This window comes from Drosophila kikkawai, chromosome 3R (assembly GCF_030179895.1).
Source record: "Drosophila kikkawai strain 14028-0561.14 chromosome 3R, DkikHiC1v2, whole genome shotgun sequence".
Lineage (NCBI taxonomy): Eukaryota > Metazoa > Arthropoda > Insecta > Diptera > Drosophilidae > Drosophila > Drosophila kikkawai.
The window spans coordinates 27,080,806-27,103,908 of record NC_091731.1 but is presented as its reverse complement, the minus strand read 5'-3'; the positions used below and the strand labels follow the sequence as shown (position 1 = coordinate 27,103,908).

At 37.3% G+C, this 23,103-nt stretch overlaps 1 protein-coding gene across 2 annotated transcripts; it reads right to left on the bottom strand.

The window, feature by feature from the left end:
• Positions 1 to 10,291: 10,291 nt before the first annotated feature.
• On the bottom strand, positions 10,292 to 22,805 carry ich (zinc finger protein ichor). Of its 2 annotated transcripts, none has more exons than XM_017176349.2 (2): positions 22,671 to 22,805; positions 10,292 to 12,220 (listed from the first exon to the last, which is right to left on the bottom strand). In XM_017176349.2, the coding sequence occupies exon 2, from the start codon at positions 12,138 to 12,140 to the stop codon at positions 10,353 to 10,355; it is 1,788 nt and encodes a 595-aa protein (XP_017031838.1). In that variant the 5' UTR covers positions 12,141 to 12,220; positions 22,671 to 22,805; the 3' UTR covers positions 10,292 to 10,352. The 2 variants fall into 2 exon arrangements, with proteins under 2 accessions (XP_017031838.1, XP_017031839.1); XM_017176350.2 differs by lacking the exon at positions 22,671 to 22,805 and adding an exon at positions 22,229 to 22,373.
• Between the last annotated feature and the right edge of the window lie 298 nt (positions 22,806 to 23,103).

The following is a 23,103-nucleotide window of genomic DNA, read 5'->3' as shown; positions in this document are numbered from 1 at the left end:
GGTTACTGGCATTAAGTTCATAGATTATGCAGGTAATGAACCTAAAATATCGCTGAGTAAATTGCCACCTTGCTACAACCCGGAAATAGTGATCACCTCGAGAAATCAAAAACACATCGATGTTAAAATGGAGGCTTACTTTAAGAAGCCATGACTTTGACACTACTGCTAAAAGTTTTTACATATAGTGGATCCTGTATGTTATAATAAAATAAAGCTAAATTCCGAATAAAAAATTGTATATGATTTAAACATTGAAATACCGTTTAGTAGTTCCCATAGCAGAGTTGAACCCTTGCATGGTCTTATATGTAAATTTAATCAACATTTTGCAAAATGTTACAATATTTTATACGTTTATAAAATAATGCTTTAAGGATACAGAAGGGTACATAACCTCCGGCTTGCAGAAGTTAGGTGCATTTTATAATGTTTAAAAAATGCTATAATATTTTAACTAATTCGTTCTGGTTTAATCTCATTATAACGCTTTTCACCGACCCCTGCATGGCTATGTCATCTAAATTTAGGAAAGTTATCACAAGCTACAAAATGTATCTACTACGCGTATCTACAGAACGTTTCTATAGTTCCGCCGTCCTAGTGGCCATTCTTCTTGTGGCAATTCCAGATTCGTACTTATGTATGTTCCTGGAGACCTCCAACATCCTATCCATATGGAACGCCAAAACCCGGGGACTTGAGAACGACGCGGCATATAAACATGGAAGCGTCTTATTGGGGTACAGTTACCTACAAGAAAAAACTAAATATGGGAACGATTAATCACATTCGAGTTGTGGATCATCTACGAAATGGACTTAAAATATGGATGAGTAAATGGCCACCTTCCTATAATCCGGAAATCTCGATCACTTCGCCAAGCCAGAAACCCATCGATGTTACATTGCAGATTTCCTATGTGTGAGAATGACTTTAAAACTATTGCATAAAGCTTATACCATAAAAGCTTGTAATAAAATAAATAAGAAAAATACATATTGGGTTTAAAATACAAAAAGTAAACATTTCCCTTGATTTTAAAACATTAAAAAATATAAATAATAAGGGTATTTTTAAAGCTCTTTAGATTTTAATTGTCAGAGTAAATTCACAATGCTTAAAACTTAAAATAATTTAAAATATTGTAATTAAAAAAAAAAAAATTTTTTATTACCATAATTGTTAACCTAACCTTTTACTGTTTTAAAATATTTTAGTCGCTATAAAATATTAGTAAAGCTCTGTTGAGCCCATAAATCATTCTGGACTCCGTGGATCACGCCCCCTTAGCATCCCAAGGCGCCTTTGCCTTTGCCTTTGCCTTTTTCAGCCCTGCGACTGCGCCTGCGACTATGACATCGACGACTTTACATAAATTCCTAAAGGCCGAACCCCGAAAATAAATTTACAACTGCTTTAAGCCCAGGCAATTCAACAAGTTGTTTCAGGCCTTGTGCCTTCTCGCTTGCTCTGTCGGGCTTTCTTCGAGCCAGTCTCTAAGCCAGTTCGTCAGCGTGATTTGGCGTTGTTGTTGCTGGCCAATGGTTGTGGTAGTGGTATTTGTATTGGTAGTGGTATTGTTGCTGCGGCTGTGGCTGCTGCTGCTGCTTTTTTTCTTACTCTTTTCTGGCTTGTTTCATGTTGACCCACTTTTGGCAGCAATACGTGAGCCCGCACAGTGGGCCAAGGTGGCGGTGAAAGCTCTGCTTTTTATATATATATTTTTTTTTATTAATATTAAATTAAAAATTAAAATAAATAAAAATTCTATAAAACATTTCCTTTTCTTTATATAACAGAAAACACTTTACAATTATTTTATAAGAAATTTCCAATAAACTTATTATTAATTTAAAAATATTTAGAAAGACAATAAAAATTAGGACTTATATCAATGTTTTTAACATATATTTCATATAAATAATTTACATTTTTATTAAAAGGTCATACAAACAACCTACATTTTAATTATAAATATTAATATTACCTGTTTTATTTCTTTATTATTTTAGTTTCCTATAAATACCTTACTTTATTTTAAAGTTCGACATCTTTAAACCGTTTTAATCAATCAATAGTAACCCCTAGCTCAGCTTTTTGTCAGTTAGCCCCACGGTGCCGGGCAAAAAAGTCATAAACTGAATTGCCAACAGGTTATGGCGACGACCACGAAGACGGCGACGACGACGACGATGGTTGGTTGATGTTTTTGTTATTGCTCGGCTGCTCGGAGTAGTAAAAAGGGCCATGACAGTGACACTTTGAAGTTTGAGGTTAAATCGTCAATGTTGTTGCCTTGGTCTGGCCTGCTCTCCTCCGGCTGCATTTGTTATTGCGGCTTGCTCTTTATGGCTCTCTCGATATATGTATTCCCCAGCATACAGCATTTCGTGCGGACTTTATTTCTTGGTTTTCTGTATCTTCGTTTTGTATATTTACGGTACACCTTTCCGCCATGTTTCGGTATGCAAAATCTGAGCTGCAATCAAAAGATTTAGGCAACGAACCTGCCCCCCGTAAGTCATTACTTATTGGGATTCAAAAGACTTAGGCAACGAACTGGGATAAGAAATAACTTTGAACTCACGCACGGCTCACACAACATGATATATTTGGCTTATTAATTATATTTTTTTTTCTTTTTCGCTCACAGACGCACACACACAGCATAAGCTGGCGTTTGAAAAGTGAAATTTCCAAGTAGAACAAGCAGCGGCAGCAACAGCACCGCACGTATAGAGGCTCCAATAAAAATGGGGTCACTTGTCGCTGGCCAGCCGGCTCCCCTCGGCCAGCCCCACTGACCATTGATCGCATAGATCACGCGCCGTCTGTTGCTGTTGCAGTTGCAGTTGTTGCAGTTGTGCATTGTAAATTAATTGCAGTCGCGTCGCGTTTTTTTTTGTTCGTTTTTTTTTTTTTTTGGCTTGAACCGTGTTCTTAACCAGTTTTAGGCCATCCATCGTGTGTGCCATTAAAATGCACCACGAACTTGACAACGAAACGGAATAAATGGTGAAATATTTTGCGTTAAGCTTAAAGACTTTCCCTGTAAATGAATAGACTTCTAGTGTGTGGTCTTCGGTACAGCAATCTTACCATATTTAAATTATTAAAAAATAATATTTTAATAAAAATTCAACATGATTTTGAGTACAAAACTAAAACTGCTAGTTCTCAATCAACTTTGAAAGCTTCACCTTCAGTGTTCTTGTCTTTGATCTTGTTACAATATTGTTTTGTGTGTTACTTTGTTGCCTTTCAGTTTTTTTTTTGTTTTGGGCTCGTAATAATAATCAAGTTTAATTGCGTATTTCATAAGATTTTCGTTGTGCACTGTTTGCTTTTGCTGCTAATTAAGGTTTTGCTGCAGACAACTGCAGGAGAAGAACAAAAACAATAATTAAACCAGAACAGCACACTTAAATATTAATAATTGATTATAATGTTATTACAGACATGATTTATTCTCCTTTAGAATCTTGGCCAGCTGCTTGGCGAGGCGTGAAAAATGAACCGAAAACTTGAGAGGCTTGGAAAATCGTTGCAAAATCAAAAGTTGCACTTGGCTAGTGTGTTTAATTTTTTAATTGCCAAAAAAATATAATGCGGGTGCATAAATTATGAAAAATTGCGAAATTTGGTTTTTAACAAAGCCAAGTATGGATCTCGCTCGATTCCTCCAACTTCCGGCACGCAAGCCATTTCCGTTCTGCTTTGCAGCTACTCTTCCTTCCGTCCACCCAACGTCTGCCTCTCCCTCCCCCTGCTGGCATCAATCAAAGTCTCAATCAAGAGCAAAAGTAATCAAAACTAACAGCAACAAGCGGCACACACAAATCACGGGTGTAAACAAAAAGGGAAGATGTGTTGCGGCGTCTGGGGAGCGGGAGGGACGCCGCGCGACAAAAGCAAATATGGAGACAAGGCAAAATCGTTAAAAATAACAATATATGTGTGTAAAAAATGGCATAGCAGCAACATCAACAGTAACAGCAGTGAATGGGCCACAACAAAAACAAACAACACTACACACACACTCACAAAATAGAAATGGAGAGCAACTTTCACCCAAGGTCATTGTGTCTTTAACTGCGCCACAGCACAAAATAGCAAGGCAGCAGCAGCAGCAGTACAGCAACAGCAGCAACATCGCCAATAGCAACTACCAACTAGCAACTTGCAATTGCTGGACAATATGAATATGCGACGGCAACACGACCGACGCCCGATTTGCTATTTTGGCCAGAAAGACCAAGTCAGAGAAAATCGTAGCCTACGGACACCGAATTAGGTTTATTCTCTGTTAAGATGGCTTCAAGATATCGATATAGTTTCGATATTAAGCGATTATTTAATAATCGAACATTAATAGATAATGTTAATGTTTATCAAGCCTATTTGTTATTTCTTAACCATCAATTAAAATATTTAATTGAAAAATGATTTAAAAAAATTGATTTATTTGGCTTTAAGAATGTGTTCGATTTTATATCGATAATTTTTATTTGCTTTTCTTTATCTTAAAGCTACGATTTTTATAAGGAAGAGCTTTTCTTTTTGCATAGAAAATATGTATATATGTAAATTATTTATATAAATATCTACAATAATTTTATAAAATACCTCATATATTTTATTAATTTATTATACTTAAAAAGTATATATATATTGTTTTTAAATAACAAACTCAGCAACACAATTGTCATACCCCTTTGAAGAGTATGAAACGACTATCTTAGCCTGACTGTCTGTCAAGTCGTGGAGTGAATCAGCGAAGGAGCTGGAGACTTCGAGTGGAAGAAATAATTTCAGTTGCTACTGCATGAGCCAAAAAGTAAACCGAAGCTCAGCTGCAACTGCAGACTGCAATTTTTCGATTATTGGCCAGAGGGAATCTAGGGAGCACAACAAAAGTCAGTCTCGACTTGCTGAGAAAGGTCGAGGAGAAGCTGGCCTATCATTTGCTGTTAGCAGAATGGTTTGGGTAACAGGATGTAATCCAATAAAAAATTGTGTTCGTGTACAAGGCACAAAAACTTAAAGAAAAAAGATCTATATATATATATAAATAATATTTTGAAATGTAGTTATTTAAAAGAATAACCCATTTAAACAATATAATTTGCTTACTAAGAAATATTTTTTATTTTAGTCTTAAAAGCATTTTTAACTCACGCTATGATGTATCTTTTTCACTCTCCATCTTCCATTATTCAACTCAAATGCTGCTTAAGCCAACCTAAATGCCTGCTTAGGCATTTCAATCTTAAGCACTTCAATCTTAGGATTCCCCACCATCATTCATATTATCTACGCCGACACCTTGATCTGGGTCATGCTTAGCCACATTGTTAGCTGGATGCAATTAAGTGGCCGAAAAATATAAACTCAGAGATGAGAGAGTGGAAAATTACTTTTAATTGACACAAACTTTAATTAAAAATGGAGAAGAAACAGATAAAAGAGATTCCACGGAAATGTGTCTTCAGCGCTTCTAATGCATTTAAAATTACATCATTAGGTTCTCTTTTGGCAAAATCTTTAAGTTAAAAATGCTGCAGGCTTACACAGAGCAAAATAAGGGACTTTGTTAAGTATTTAAACTTTAAAAAATATTTAAAGTGACTTTTAATAAAGGAATTTGTTTGATTTGATCACTATTTTTGAATGTTAAAGCGGGATTTTATTGTTTTTTTTTTTTATAATTTACTTCTCCCTTTCTCACTAAAAATACCTAACAAAATAATAATGCATAATTTAACTTTTAAATGGATAAAAAGAACATCTTAATTAATTATTTAAAAATATTTTTGTGACCTTTCTCCCAAAGCGCTGTTCCTAGAATATAACAAAAGCTTAACCCATGACAGGCAACGGCCGCAACACGTAGCACAGTTTGATTAGAACAAAACGAAGCCACAAGCAAGCCGGAGCAGCAGTCGCAGCAGCCGCAGCAGCCGCAGCAGCCATGATGTTGCATAAATTTAAGTGCCACAGATACAAGGCTCGAGATACAGAAACGAGTTACAGATACATCAAGAAGCAGGCGCGCCAGCAGATGAAGACTCTCCGAGTCAGCGGCATAGAAATGCGGATGCGAACTGGAGACCCCTCTTGCCAGACATACACACAGATATATAAATACCTACAGTGGCGAGCACAACTGAGTGTATGTTCACGATTCTGACTTTGGCCATCAATAAAAACCAAACCACACAAGCAAATCCAAAAATTTTTTTTCTATAATTTTTCTTAATTAATTTTTAGTTATTTTAAGAAAGAAACAGCAACTTATCAAATAAATTCAAATATTTAGAATAAAAAAACGAAATAAACTCACATAAACTCAATTTTGCACGTTTTACCTACTTGAACCCATTTTCCCTTTCCACATCTCTTATAAACTTAATTTGCTGTTTTTTGTAACAAATCTACCTATATAATTGTTCAGTTATATTTTTGGTGGTTGTAGATCAGTTTAAAACGTGTTTTTGAAGACCGAAGCAGTATTTGGAAAAATATAATACAAATATATTCATAAAAGACCAAAAATATTCAAAATTTTTGGATAAATTGAAAATAATGTTGTGAATCTGACAAAAAATAGCAGTTATACTCGAAAAGTGACAAAAGGACTTGGTATTTTCTAATTTCCATTCAGAAAAGTCGAAAGTTAACCCCCAAGCTTAAAGTCGTTGGCCGGAAAATATTATTAAAGGACTCAGGTGCTCGTCTAATATTGTCCCAAATGCTAAATAATAAGCTTTTAATGCCAAAGGGTGCTTGTCTGACCATAAACAAAAATGTCAGCAAATGGACTGCTAGAAGAGCATTGCAGGACATCGGATACAGATCGAGCGTAAAAAATAATAAGCCTGCGTTTTCCAATAAGAATGCCAAAGCTCGTTTAAAATTAACTAAAAATCACCTAAATTCGATCATTGACGATTGAAAACAAGTTGACTAGTCTGATGAGTTAATGTTTAACCTTTTTCACAGTCATAAAAAACCGTATTGTTTGATTCCACCAGGCGATCGAACTCAAAGAAACCATGTAAAGCCATGTAAAGGAAATCTAATGGCTTGCATGGTGGCATATTGGAAATTTACATGCACACACATTTTTGTTTATGGTCAGACAAGCACCCTTTGGCATTAAAAGCTTATTTTTTTGCATTTTAGACCATATTAGACGAGCATCTGAGTACTTTAATAATTATTTCCGGCCAACGACTTGAGGCTTGGGGGTTAACTTTCGACTTTTCTGAATGGAAATTGGAAAATACCAATTCCTTTTGTCACTTTTCGAGTATAACTGCTATTTTTTGTCAGATTCACAACATTATTTTTAATTTATCACAAAAAATTTGGAAAATTTTGGGCTTTTATCAAAATATTTTTATATTATTTTTCCAAATACAGCTTCGGTCATCAAAAACACGTTTTAAACTGATCTACAACCACCAAAAATATAACTGAACAATTATATAGGTAGATCTGTTACAAAAAACATAAAATTTAGTTTATAAGAGATATGGAAAGCGAAAAAAGGTTCAAGTAGGTAAAACGTGCAAAATTGAGTTTATGTGAGTTTATTTCGTTTTTTTATTCTAAATATTTGAATTTATTTGATAAGTTGCTGTTTCTTTCTTAAAATAACTAAAAATTAATTAAGAAAAATTATAGAAAAAAAATTTTTGAATTTGCTTGTGTGGTTTGGTTTTTATTGATGGCCAAAGTCAGAATCGTGAACATACACTCAGTTGTGCTCGCCACTGTATATATGTACATATATAGTGGTGTATATCGGTGTCTACCTCCAGACGGGCTGCGGTGAAAGAGCAAAGTATCTTAGTATCTTAACATTTCAAATCCGCTGCGGTTCTGTGTGGAAACGAGTCTGGAAATTGGGTCAGTGGCACAGTATGCATGGTATTCTCCGTCTCTGGCTCTGGCTTTGGCTCCGTCTCTGTATCTGTATCTTTTTCCATAGCTGTGGCTGTATCTGTGAGGCACGAGTATATATCCCCCAACAACTGTGTGGGCTTCGCCTCTTCGCTCTTTCTTTGGCTCTTTCTTCGCTGGCTTTCTTTGTGGTCAATATAATGATTCTACCCGACTGGCTGGTTTGGTTTAGTTTGGTTTGGTTTCTTGGTCTTGGTATTGGTCTTGGCTTGACTTTGCTCGCATATTTTTGTGGCTGCTACTCCACTTCTTGTTGTTTTTGTGGCCGAACGTGCCTCAATGCGACACTGTCAGGTTGCTAATGGGGCTCATAAAAGCAGGGGCTGCTAGGCTCTGTGAGGCATATGCAATGGGGGGCAACACCCAAAAGTCTCAAGACTCTATCTAAATCTTCCATTAGTATTCAGAGTTTTCATTATTACGCATACGCCATGTGGTTCATTAAAAGACTGAAGTATTTCTTCTAATTAACCAAACAAATTTGTACAACATTTTTCGTTTAAAACTTACTTTAGTAAATTCCAAGAATAAAACACCTTTGCAAATTGTAGGCTTAATTTGTTTTTTTGCACATTTTGAATGACATTTGAATTTATTTAAATATAATTAATTAAATATTAGGCATTACAGTTACGAAATAAATATTTACAAATCGAAATGTGTTGAACAAAATTCAAGTTTGCTTTTGTAAAAATAAATAAAATTGCACGATAACTAAAATAACACAATTAATATTGTCCTTTTTTGTTTTTATAGAAATTATACATACATATATTTAAAAATATCATTAAATTACTTTAGAATTTATGTAATTTTTTGTGTTTTTTATTTTTATTTTTTCGTGTGCTATGTGTGTCCAAATTTTAGGGATAAATAATTTCGGGTATATTGAACATAATTTATGGTTAAGCATAACGTTAAAACTTTAGCAACAAACTTTTTAAAAAACAAATTAACAACGCTTTATGATATTGGCTAAATTAAATCGAGTTTATTACTTGAGTACATTGCTAAACGATTTTCATCATTTCTATTTCCATTTCCACTTCCATCGATTTCGGTATAGATTTATTTCTGTTAACGTTTTCGTATTTACGCAAATGAATTATTATGAATAATATTTTGCCAAGCCCGCTACAAAATGCTTATACTATTGTTTTTGTTTATATATATATGTATGTTTTAGAATTAACGCTTTTCCATTGGTTTGTACATTTTAAAAGTAATTAATTTAAAATTGTTATTGCTTTTGCTTGATTAGTTTTAGATTTAAATTGTAATTTGTATGCGTCACTTTTCAGTTTTCAACATGATGAGGTACAGACAACATTCAGAACTTTATACAACTTCCTCGAATTCCCCTTCCTATATTGGTATTATTGTCTAGATTGTTTATTGTATATTTTACCTGTGCCAGGACCTTGGTTGCTCGAAGTTCGCGATCCTGCATCAAAACAGAACAACAGTTGCAGAATGACAATTGGACGCTTCGTTGTTCTTACATTGCTTGTGGTTTCTTTGGCTTTTCTTTTGCGATCACTATTGCTAGGGGTCTTGGTCTGCATATAGCTACAGATATTACCATATATTTAAAATGGATAATACTACTATATCATTTGCCTGTCTGGAGGTAGTAGGTTGATGTTTAGCTAACGTATCAGAACTAAACTTGAATCTGACATAGCCAAAAAGTGGGTACCGATTTAAGGTTTGTCTATCTTTTCAAAAAGTATAAAGATATAAGAAGTACTATAATACGGGAGAGACAATTTTAAGGACTTTGAAATAAAAAATCTAGTCTGAATTTTGCCTAATAAATGGAATAACCAAAGAGATCAAAAGCAACCAACAACAACGAATATCAAAAAGTGTGTGTATGCCACTGCGTAGCCTTGTACAAAATTATATTCTCTATATATATATCTGATATATAGATTGGCCAATCCCCGTATATTCTGTGATATACAGACATTGGCCTGGCCAAGCACTGGCACACACGCACGCAGAGAAAGCAGGGAGAAGCCACCCAATGGGAGCCAATCTTCAGACAATATAGATCCTTGTCGGAACCGAAATTGTTAAAGAAAATAACTTCCACACAGAAAAAGTCACAATCAATCAAGTAAACTGTCTATTGGGGTTAGTTCAGTTACTCTTTAAAGGTTTTAAAAACCAAGATCTTGATTTTACTTCGAAAGTCAAACTAAAATAATGGTTTTCAATACTCTTTAGATTTCAGAACCTTCTCATGAAAAATATATATCCCATTGATTTGACAGTTTTTGATTGAAATGATCCTACTTTTCTGTGATGTGGATGAAGCTCCTCCCTGGGAGATGCTACTGGTTGTTCGGCTATAACATAAAGCTCGTGGAGGAGCGTCAGTCACGCCCAATTCTCTTGTGTATCTGTTGATGTTTGAGCAGGTGCGCCTTCTGGCGGAAGGCCTTGGCGCAGACATCGCAGCGGAAGGGCTTCTCGCCCGTGTGGGTGCGCAGATGCACCTTGATGTTGGACTTGTTGAGGAAGCCCCGGTTGCAGATGCTACACCGATGCACCGGCTTCTCCTTGCCCAGCAGACCGCTCAGATCGCTGGCACTGAAGCCCGACGGCGAGATGGCGCTCATCTGGGGCGTATTGTTGGGCGGACCACCGGTCTCGCCCTGTTGCTGCTGCTGTTGCTGTTGCTGCTGCTGGCTGGACTTCTTCTGGGACCGGGATCGCTTGGCCTTGGGCGTTCCGGTGCGCAGCTCCGAGCCCGTCGTGCTGGCCGTGGTCGTGTGCGGATAGTTGCCCAGGAGGTCGGGTGAGCAGAGGCCGTTGTCCTTGAGGGACATACCGGAATTCTGCATGGGATAGCCGCCCTGCTGGTGGGGATTCCCCGTCGCCTGATTGCTGCCAGGCGGATTGCTCAAGTAACGCGGATTGATCATCAGGCCGTTGGGATTGTCCGTGGTGCTGACCACGGATCCGGGCGGACTGCAACTGCTGCTAGTGGCTGCCGCCAGTTCGTTGCAGTAAGAGGTAGATGTGGGCGCCTGCGGATCCCCCTTGCCGCCAGCACCCTGTTGGGATCCTCCGCCACCCGAGGAGCCTCCATTTGGAGGTCCGTTTTGGAGGCGATTCTGCAGCAGCGGCATGTAGCCGTGGCTGAGAAGGCTCTGAAGCGTGGAACTGCTGGCGTGCATGGGCAGGGGACTGTGTGGCAGCATGAAGTCACCGAGGGAGTCCTGCTGCGAGACCAGGACCTTGGCCGACTCCTGCTGTATGCAATTGCCATCGATCCAGGCATCGAGATCCATCCAGCTGTCCCGCGTGTCATTGTTGTCGTCCTTGTCCATCTGATTGGGCACCGTGGTGTCCGCAATGGCGGAGCCTATAATGGCCGCTATGTCGTCTATGGAGTTCATGTCCACGTACTCCGTCAGGTCCTTGTAGATGCGAACGCCGCTATTATGGAGGGAGTCGGCCACCTGGTCGATGGGCGTCAAGGTGGCTATGCTGGGACCTGCCCCGTTATTGCCGTTCGCCGAGGATCCGGTCCCGGAGCCGCTCATCACACAGCTATCGGCGACTGAGTAAAGCTTAGAATCTAGTTGACTATCGGCGAAGAGCTTGACGTCTGCCAGGCAGGCGTCAGCTCCCCCGTTACCGTTACCCCCACCACTCCCGCTCAGGACACTCTCGGGCAGGCAGGTGGAGGAGGACACGATGTTGTGCTCGTTGGAGTTGGAATTGCTGCTGTTGCTGCCACCGACTCCCGCACTCGACTGTGTCGTGGACGTGGGATTCGATTGGTAGGCGCTCTGCATGTAGTTGTTGTTACTCTCATCCGGCAGCCTCTGGGCAATGGCATGGTAGTGGTGGCCGGAGATCCCATTGATGGAGAGATGGCCGGTGTAGCCGGTGAACGGGGGCAGCGGCTTCAGGTCGGAGAGGGCGTTCAGTGAGGAGCCGTTCAGCAGCAGGTTATCCAGCACGTCCAGCGAGTTCTTCTGGTCCGCATCGCTGGGCAGGGAGTCCAGGTCGTGCTCCAGCAGCAGCTTGTGGCCATCGAGCAGGTACTGGTCCTGGGCAGAGGTCTGGGGCGGTCCCCAGCACGGACTCATCAGCAGGCTCTCAACTTCCGATTCACTTGGGCCGTTCATGCTGCAAAACTTCATTGTCATTAGACCCAGGTGATCGAGGCGAATCTTCTGGCGATCCGAGGGTTAAGCACTTTCTAGGCTTTCCAGGGACCAATGTTGAACTGCAAAAAATAGGGAGAAAAATGGTAGGATATCGTTAAGATTTGTTTTATGTTTGTTTATGATGATAAAATAGGGTTTCATTGAAGGTTTCTACTAGATTTTGTTAGGGAAATATTAATTAAGCTTTAACCAAATCTAATGTTACCTTATTATTATTAATTTATACTTAAAATTAGGGTCAAATAATGTAAGTAAAGATGGGCCTAGCCTGATACCTTAGTTCTTACAACAATTTCCCCTGTAATCCATTTGATAATCGGTTCATTCATCAAACTAAAGGTCTAAGATCTGATCCATTCACAGATAAAAATACCCTAAGAAATCCCTGAAGATCTGTAGCTGAGCTTAGCTTCAAATTAAGCTTACACTGGGCTTCCGCTGAGATGAGACCCCACCTCAAAATATTTAATTAATTCCCATATCTTACGCTTCCCCGGGTTCTCCCTGCACTTGCTGACAACCTGACACATAGATCCCTACTCCCAGATTAGACTTCACTAATGATTCTTTAATATGAAAATATTAAACCTAAGAAAACATTTTCTGGCCCGCCCGTTGACTTAGACTCGTATATATATTTCCCCAAGCGAAAGAGATTAAGTTAAGACATTCGATAAGCCTTAATGTCTAAAAAAAAACACCCAAAAACAGAGGAACGAGAAGCAACAGCATGAGATGCATAGGAAAACGAAGAAGAAACCAAAAAAATCGATACCAGAATCGGCCAATAATAATTTCCAAACGGTATTTGGGTCAAAACATTAATAATCAGTTAAATTAGCATATAAATTGGTGGGGCCAGCGGGAGGGGGGCCAGCGGGAGGGGGGCCAGGCAGCTAGAGCGACAGAGAAAGAAGAACGCATTTGGCCACGAATGTGTGATCGTATTCGATATTTGTATTGCGATGGTGCACACGCTTGATTGGAACCCAACCAAGTGGAAGTTCTTCAAGGCACCGATCCAACTTCATATAAAGACCGACAACGAAAACACACAGGTGTGTAGACCCAAAAAAAAAAAAAGAAGAAATGAGAAGAGGCAGAGATGGCCCACACTAAACGGTACACGGAAAGAAATTAAAGATAGTCAAATTAAGTTATAAAATATTATAAGTTTACTATTGTAATTGATTGTATTGATTTTAATTAATAGGGAAATAAGCACCCGAACTACTATATACTCTATGTTATCATTTAACCTCTAGTTTATAAACCGAATGAGAAACCCAACTTTTTTTTCGACAAGTCTGACTTTAGTAAATGAAACCTTAATCTGAGGTTAGTTAAAATAGTTTAAAATTAGGATTTTCCTAAGAATACTATGAACTATTTAGACTACCTTGAGCTTAAAACAAAATAAGTTAATAACAAACCTTAAAGGAAAACTGGATTATAGCATAAGACTTGTCATATTGCTATATTTTCTTTTAGAACTTATTTTATTGGAATTTTTTCCTAGTGTATTAGTTCATTTGGTTAACTAGTTGGAACACAAAATGAAACGAAATGAAATGAAAGAAACGGTAAAGCAACAAGAGACACCCCCCTTTCTTTCTTTCTTTCTCCCTGTCTGTCCCTGTCTTTTGTGCATAAACAGTTAACTTGATTTCGAGGCTTGGCCAAGAAGAGGCAAAAGAAGAAGAAGAAGGCGGCGAAGAAGAGGCAGAAATCAAAGCTAGACACTGTCCAGCTGCAAAGAGAAAATTTCGCTTTCAACAGGTTGGCGTTGTAGGTAAGCAACATTTACATTTGTGTTTTTGCTTTTGTTTTTGTAGATTCCCAGCAACATGTTGCTAGTTCAGCTAGCATGCGGAAAGAAGAAGAAGAAGCCACAACAGCGGCTCAGCCGACGCCGACGTCGAAGCCAACGTCAAGCCAGCTAAGCAGGCGCAGCTAAGCGTGGCGGCAGAGCAGCGGCTGCAGCAGAGGAGCGGCTGAAAAACTACCGTTAGCCGAGAGACCGCCGAAGACCTGCTGACATACTTCCGCGTTCGGCAAAGCCGATCGTGAAGCCGAAGCCGCATCCGACGAAGCCCGGCTTTGGCTCTTTTTCTCCCTCTCTCTCTCTCGCTGACTTGGTAATTGCTGAGTTTTTGGATGCTCATGCTCATTCTCATTACTTCAACATTGTTGTTGGCACAGTTTCGTGGGCTTTGTGTTGTTGTTTCACGTTCGTCTTTGATTTTATGAATTTAAAATTGCAAACCGGTACACTAAGGAAAAAATATAAAATTAAATAAGACAAGAAGATGTAAGAAAGGAAGCTAAAAAATGGGAAGCCAAAGATTGATTATCGTTGCAGTTTGTAATTAGATCAGGAGATTCTAAATCGATCACAAGCAAAAAATTTACTAATTTTATTTCGGAAAGCCTTTTGTGTGAGTTTTCATCAGGTTAAGAAATCAGCATATTCAATTAAAAATTTAAAATATTAAACATTTCTTGTTTTTTTAATTTTTAACAACTTGGACATGGCTAGATCGACTCGGTGTTGATGCTGATTTCGGAAATGACTCATTCATGGCATTACAAAAATTGCATACGCTGGTATTTGTTATAATAATCGGAAAGTAAATCGTTTGTCTTTCTAAAAGGTGAATTTATGCTAAGTATTAAAGTGAAAACAAGTAAAAAAATTTTAAAAAAACACACAATACTTCTTTGGAAGATGGTCAATGTTCTTCATAAGTATCTATTGCGAGTTGCTATATAATAGTTATATTTATTATTATAATGCCTAATCAAACATTTTTGGTTTCTTAAATTCTAATTTTATTAAAAAAAGAAATATCTTACTAAAATCGAAGTAAAGATACTTATATTTAAATTAATTATTTAGTATTTTTGAATAGTGTACTTGGCGGCGCCTTAAGTCTGAGTGACGTTCCGATGCTGAGTTTATGGCACACGGAAGAATTGAAATTGGCGTGAAATATTTTATGGCAAACAAAAACCCCACTCATTCCCCATTCTGTGGCTCCAATCCAGAGGTTCAGGTTCAGATACAGATTCAGATTCGGACTCAGAATCGGAATCTGACTCTCCTATTGTTATTGTTTGACTGCGCGTCAGATTTTACACATTTTTGTTTGGCCGGCGTTTTATTGTTGGTGCTGCTACATGAGCATTTTGCTTTTAATGAGCCACATTGTAACGGTGGTCTGCCGCTCCGTTTGCATTTGAATGCCCACCAGCCTACCGTCCCACACAAACGCACGCACACTTAGCACACCTGAAGCACACCTGAGAGGCACTAACACCATCGCACAATTTGCGGGGGCGCGACGCACAATGGGCCGCTATTGTAATTTGAGCTTGTAAATGGTCAAGAGGCTCCACAATGGACAATGTCAGCTGACAGAGATCGGCTGCGACTGCGGGCTTTGGGGGCATTATAATTACAGCTATGTCAGTCAGTTGGCCCGGCTGAGACCCTTTTAACGGTTATTCCAAACGAATTAGTGCGAATTTTTGACAGCCGAGTGATTTTATGACCCCTCTGTTGGTTCCGTTTTTTTTTTAGTTTTGTTTAATGTGTTGATTAGGCTGGGGTTAGCTTTTTGTTTAATACTTTAGTAATAGGTCAAATTTTAAAGTACCTGATGATTTAATTATGATATAAATATAATATAAATATTTGTTTATAAAAAAATAATACCCAATTGTACAAATTAATTTAAAAACTTTCCCATAATTTTAAACTCAGACAAACAAAAGACTTAAGACACGAACCTCATAAAATCTAGGTTGCTTCAATTTGATCTAGAACCATATATAGCAAAGAGAAGAAAGGCTATTACCATATACAGAACCAATTAAAAAACTATCTCTCCAATTAGTTAAACGATCTACCGCCACTCCGTTATGGTATACAGATCCCACAACTAACCCTAGCCTAGATCCCTTCACAAATCACCCACAGAATCCCAGCGGCAATTGATCGGCCAACTATCCTGGGCCCGAAGACAAAAAAATAACTTATTTAACCATCTAACAGGCAACTAAATGTCTGACCCGAGCAATTGACCAGCGAAATGAACTCTAAACTGCATCAACACAACACGAAGCGAGCAACAGCTGCTGCTGATCTGATGGAAATTGAGTTCTTAGCGTTTCCTAGAAAACTCGAACGGAAATTGGGCTTAACCTTTGGCGGCAATCAACTTCCGTTTAAATGTTCGAACACGATGCCGCGGCAAAGGTCAAAACGTTTTGGCCAAAGTCAAGCTGCAAACACTTTCCTCCCGCCTCCTCACGAAGCCCAAAAATGAAAAGAAAAATCAGGTCGTCATTGGTGTTTTCCGCGGGGGTCTGAGGCGGGGCGGACCAATGGATCGCTGGAAAAGCGAATGAAAAATTATTTGATTGCAAAATTTACAACCGCAAGAAAACAACAACAAAATAAGAAAACCGCACGTAGCAGCTTCCACTGGCTCAAAAGACAAAAAAAAAGCTTTGACCAAGACCGAGAAGCCGAAAAAAAGCCTCGGAAACGTGTGGCTTGCATTGAGGTCGCCATCAGTCATTGAAGGTTTGTGATGCTGTGCGGCTGCCACAGACACTCCCCTCGCGGGGCCCCCTCAGTTGGCCACCTCGGATGTGGATGCAACAAATTGTTGGCAGTGAAAAAGAATGAGATGTCGAGTTCGCAGCTTGGTTACTCTATTCTTTACAAAAGTACAAAAGCCTTCTTACATCTAGAAGTAATGATTTGTTGAAAAAAAAGTATTTATAGTAAAAGACTATACAAATTAATTAAAATGTTTTTTATATAACAACCATTTTTAAAAATAACACGTTCGTCTCTATTAAGGGTATTTAGAATACCAAGAACTTGACAAACTAAAACTGGAAACTGGGAAAACTGATGGCAATGGCAGCAGCGGTGGGAAACGTGCTTGGTCTTGGTTCTGAATTCTCAATTCTTGATTCTGGGTCCTCGGTTCCAGTTCTTCATCTCCGCTGGCGATGCGCCTTGGCAGCTGTGCACTTGACCGCACATGTGGCACGTGTGCTGGATGGGATCGGGATGGGGATAGTGGGATAGTGGATGGTGGAGCTGTGTGAATTGTGGCATACCCGTGAACGTGGACCCCTCCTGAATGACTAACTAACCCAAAGACAGACGCGGAGCCAAGCCCATCTGCAGACTGGCCAACAAATAGGCGCACCTTTCCTTCCACTCTAGACGCTATCAAAGATCTTGTTTTCTCAGAGAAAAAATGTGGAGCTTGGAATCCAAATAAGGAAAACTTCTTTTTCAAAAAAAGATAATATTAATTATAAAGGATTTTGAAGTTATTCATATTTTACTTCTACAATATATGTTTATATATATTTTTATATTTCTGATTTCCTAAACAAATTTTCTGACAGTGTACATAGGCATATGGTCCAGAATAACCACTAAGGAGGAGGTGAAAACTTTGGCAAATGGGTGGGCGTGCAGTTGCCTGTCAGCTATGGCCAGCCTGTTGTATATCAAATGAGTTTGTAAATGCTGGATGGCCAAGCTGCAGCTATCTATCTATCAGATGCACTTGAATTATGTTGTTCGAGGTGTAAATTAGGTTTTAAATTAACTACGTTGTTTGGGGAGAGATTTAGTTTAAGCAGACATTGAGAGGAGTTTGGAAAACTTGAACAAGTTCGTTCCACATTACTTTTAGAACTAGTTTAACTCTCAGATAATTCGAATGTATTTGGGGTTTTATTGATAGCTATTTATCTATTTCCTTTTCTGATTAACCATTTAGTAATGGTATTTTACCCATAATAATACCTTAAAAATAAGTAATTGTGTCTTTTGCAAATATAATGGTTAACTTATTATATGTTTAAAAATATTCAACATCTTTCCCCAAAACTAAAATTCTATAAACTGGTTATTTTATACATATTATATTTGATAAAATTCCCAAAATGTAAAATGCCCTAATTGAGTATTGGAATAAACAGGTTATTCGTTCACCAACTTGTTTGTTTACCCTTTTTCTCTACACATTTCCTTCTCTGGCCACATCTGTTTAATCTATCTGTAAACTCTTGTGGCTTTCAGCCACTCAGTTTTATCGTCAGCCACCGCTTAGCCATGAATGAACTTCTGGCACAACAATTTGCTCTGCTGCTCGGCCAGCACTTGACTCGCCTTGGCATAACATAACTTTGGGACCCGTTGTCCCAGTCCCTCCTCGGACTCAGAGTCGGACTCGGACTCCAACTGCCGTTAGCCTCCATGGCTTTCCACTCCCTTTTTGTGGCCAACATGTGTCCGACAACCGAGATGACAAGCTGGCGATAAAGCCCAGTCCCGAAACCCGGACGAAGGCTTGGCGATATTTTTATGACTGAGGCTGTATTTTCAAAGATAAACACACTGAACAAATGCTGTCATGGATGTGCACACTTTATGCACTTGGATATGGGAGAGCCAATCAGAGAGAATCATAAAAATAATTGCAATAAAAATACATTTTTGGCACAAATTAGAATCTAAGACTGTGTCTATTCTCTAAATCTCCAAATTAATTCCAGAAACGCTTCTCACTCACTTCTTTCATATTGAAATGAAGAATGTCATTATTCTTCTTGCATTACCATATAATATATATTTTTTGCCGTGTACTGGGGACCCTCCACACCGATAAACTCCCTGGAGGCCCAGCAACATCTATGCAAATTTGTGTATTTTTTATGATGCTTAACTATTTTTAGTCGGTTTTTTTTCAGCTAGTTTCTTGTTGTTATTTAAATGCGACGCCCGCGATGTATTTTTTTTGTTATGTGTGCTAGTGTGCGTGTCGAGACTCTATTATTATTATTTTTTCGTGAGTTTGTTGTGGTCATCTGAGAGAGCAGCGGCAACAACCACAATGACAACATGTCTGGCAAGTCCCAAAAAGCATTGCCCAGGTCAGCGAACTTTTTTCCTCAGCTCTGGGGCTGCGTGAATAATATTTGCGTAGTTTATTTCGTTTGTAGTTGTATTCCCATTGTTGTGCAGCTAAATGTGTAAATTAAACATAAGATTTTTAGCCAGGGAGACTCCTTAGCGGGTCCGCATTGGTTTAAAAATATATCTGAATTCATACATATATATTTGCCAAATTATTTGATCATCTTTAGTTTGTGGGTAATGATCAGCTAATGGCTAAAGTTGATTGGGCAGTTTAACACCGGGATCTGATGGTGATTGCTAAGACTGTAAGATTTAGGCAATTGTTTGTCTATTTTAAATGTTATTAAATATATAATTATTTAAATTATAATTAACTGATTCAAAAGGTGGGATACAAGTTAGTTAATAATTAGTTTTAAAAGGCTAAGCTAATATTTGAAATATATTTCATTATGACATTATTTCATTTATTTATGTTTATTTTTTTTTTTTTCAAAAAAATAAAACCCCAAAAATTTCATTTCCAATTAAGAATTTCTCAATTTCCCCGAATTAGTCCATCAAATTAAAGTGATACCATAATTAACTGAAAGCTCATGGCTTATATGCCCAGCTCAAGAACTTAATTTCGTTTCATCTTTTGTAATTGATATGTTATGCTCACCGCCCCATCTTCTATCTTCATGAACAAAGCAAAAAAAAAAAAAAAAACTGCTTAACGCGCCCAGCACACCTCTTAATTAAAGATCGAATCGGAGCCGATTGTGAGCTCAATTTTGAAATTCAATTAAAAACGAAAGAAGAAAATCAGACAATGTGAGAGAAAGATATATATAAATAAAAAAGAAATACAACAAAAATCTTTAACCCAAAATGCAACTTAATGCTTAGCGAATTTGTTACGCTCATTGACGCTGCCAGGCAGTTGAAAGAGTTGATGTTGGTGTTGATGTTGCTGCTGTTGCTGCTGTTGCTCTTGATTTTTCTGTTGGGCCTATTTCATATACCATCTCGCTGTGGCTTACACAGAGACAAAAACTTTGTATTACCAAAGAACATAGTTTATTATAAATTATCCCAATACTAAGATACTAAGATACTTGTTAAATTTTATGCTTAATTTTAAGCAGCAAACTAAATTTGGTTCTACTTTTAATATATCTTTTTTAATAATTGTAATTTTTGTAAGATCCGATTGCCTACATTTTATATTTAAAATTATTCTTGGGAAAAAACGTTCTTGAAAATATTATAATAAACGTTTATGAAACTATTATTAAATTAAATTATATTATAATTATTTAAATTTTTATTTTAGGTATTAAATTATTTTTAAATGAACTTCAAAATTGATCTGTTATAAGACCTACATTTCTTGGTAAAATGATACCATGATAACTGAACTTTTTTATATAAATAATTAGTGCATTACATTGACAGTATATCTTTATTATTTATAAAAATACTTTTAAGTAAACCCTCTTGTTAAAACATTCCATTACTCTTATTTCAGTGTACCCCTTGCTTGTATCTGTATCTCTATCTCTCCCACTTTGCTTTGTTTTTGGGGGAACTGCCGCTTGCCGAATGAGTAAGCGTAATTTTGCGTCATCTAACGGTACAAACAGCCGCTACTGTTGTTGTTGCCATTGTAGCTGGAGCTTTTTAATTTTTTTTTTTTTTTTTTTGGTCTGCCATTGCCATTCCATTCTTAACGCGCCGATTGTTGTTGTATTTTAGACCATTTTTGTCAGACAAACAAACGGTTTTATGATTTATTTTTAGCCCAACCAACGGCTTGGCAACAGTAGCCGCCCCTCCCCCAAGGCCCCCTTCTTCCCCCTTTACCAAAAATATAAAAAACATTTAAGTGCTAGCTGTAAAGCGACAGAGAAAGGAGAGGAGGGAACAAAAAGTCTTTACTTCCGACTGCAGTTGGGAAGTTCGTTTTGAGGTCGGCCCACAGAGGCTTAATTGTTTTGGAATTATTCTATTTTCAAGTCATATTTTTATGTCTTTCTGATGCACGTTGCGTATACGTCATGTGGGAAGATCTGGCTTAAGGGCTGGCGACGAGTTTTAAATTTTAGAAGCTGATTGAGCATTTTGAAGATTAAAAACGATAACTGGAAATACCATTTTAAAAAGATAAAAATCGGGATTAGGCAAGCAAAGGGAACTTTTATTATAAAATTTATAATTTGAGATATATATCATGGGAGAATGTAGGTATTTTTCTTTTGTTACAATTGCCTGATATTTTAGCTTTTAATAAGAAAGTAAAAATACAACAATTCTAAATATTGTATTATTTTAATTATACTCCGTTAGTATTACTTTTATAAAACTGCAAAATTCAAAACGTAACAAAATATTAAATAAAAAATGACAATGGATTTTAATATTTTTCTTTCTATTACTATTACTATTATTTTTATTAAAAAGATGACAAAAGATTCTAGATCTTTCAGGAAATTCAGGAAGTTTAAAAATTAAATATTCAGAAGCTTACATTATTATTATTACTTTTATAATATATGTTGATGTGTCTCTCTACCAAATCATTTAAATAAACTTATGCCAAATATAATTCCCATGACTCACAATCGCAGATCAAGTTCCTAAGCTAATTGTATAGTTTTAATTGGGTTAGGGAATTGGACAAAATAAAACGAAGGTAAAGCTGGCTAGACCAGCGAGAACTTTTTCTGCAATCGTTTCTTTAACTCAGCAACGAATTCCATTCCCGTCTCTAATTAGCATTGAATCCACCTAGAGATGCCTTGTCACTGCCCATTAGTGGCATGTGAATTTTACAAATGTCATAAGTAGAGCCCTAAGGAGACGCCCCTCCCCAGAGAATCCCCTTGCCCCATCCCACCTGTCTACCGTCAATAGGCCGTCTATTTGTATTTCATAACAGGTGAGTAATATGCGAACGGATCGGAAACGATTTCGGTCAATGACTCTTGCCTGATTTGTTTATAAGCAAGAATTGAGAATATTCTTCTTATTAGCGCGGCCGTTGACTTGAGGAATTTCGGTTTGTTTGGTTTTTTGGCTGGATTTGGGTATGGATATTGGGCTAGGAGACTCATTCATTACTTACTTTTGCGAAATTGCAGCTTCAGCTAATGGACATTTTGAAAGAATTCCACAAAAATGTAGCTAATATTGTGTCCGATTTTATTTTTGCTGTTCGCTTTTGTTTGCGATAATCCTTGTTGAGTTTATTGTTTAATGAAATAATCCTTTCGGGGGTGTAATTTAAAAATCCTTTAATATTTTGCGTTTTTAATGTTAGTCTTGGATGGGTTATTTTTTGTAGTAAGTGAAATATATAAAAAGCCAACGCCAAGCAAATAGACCATTAACATTTCCATTTTAAATAATTTAATTTTAATTGCCTTAAAAAATGTGGCACAGTAAAACCAAACACCAAAAAAAGAAAAATTAAAATGCAGCAACTTAAAAGCAAACTAAAAATGCGGGTAAAAACAACGAAAATGTGGTAAATAACAAAATAAAAAGTAATATTTTTGTATACTCACAAAAACAATGGGAGGAAGACATAAAATTATGCTTAAAATAATGAACAGGGAGTAGTACGAGTAGATTGTTTGTATTATGTGGGATATATAGATCGTGGATGATAGTTCCGTGGTGGATAAGAGGTTTAATTTATATCGATTTCCAATAATTTTGGGTTTGTCTTCGCTTGTTTTATGTACAATGGGACAATAACAGATTTTCGTGCTGTTCTTTGATTTATTTTAAAATATTTACAACAGCTTTTTTGGGAGTATTGAGCATGTGGTTTATTTTATTTATTGATTTCTTGAATTTTTGTATTTCTTTTGAATTTTAACTTTTTTGTGTTTTGCGTATTTCCGTTGCTGTTGTTGTTTTGTATTGCACTGTTTATTTCTTTTACACTTTTAGCACTTTTGGTATTTGTATTTCAATTGTAATGTATTCGACAAT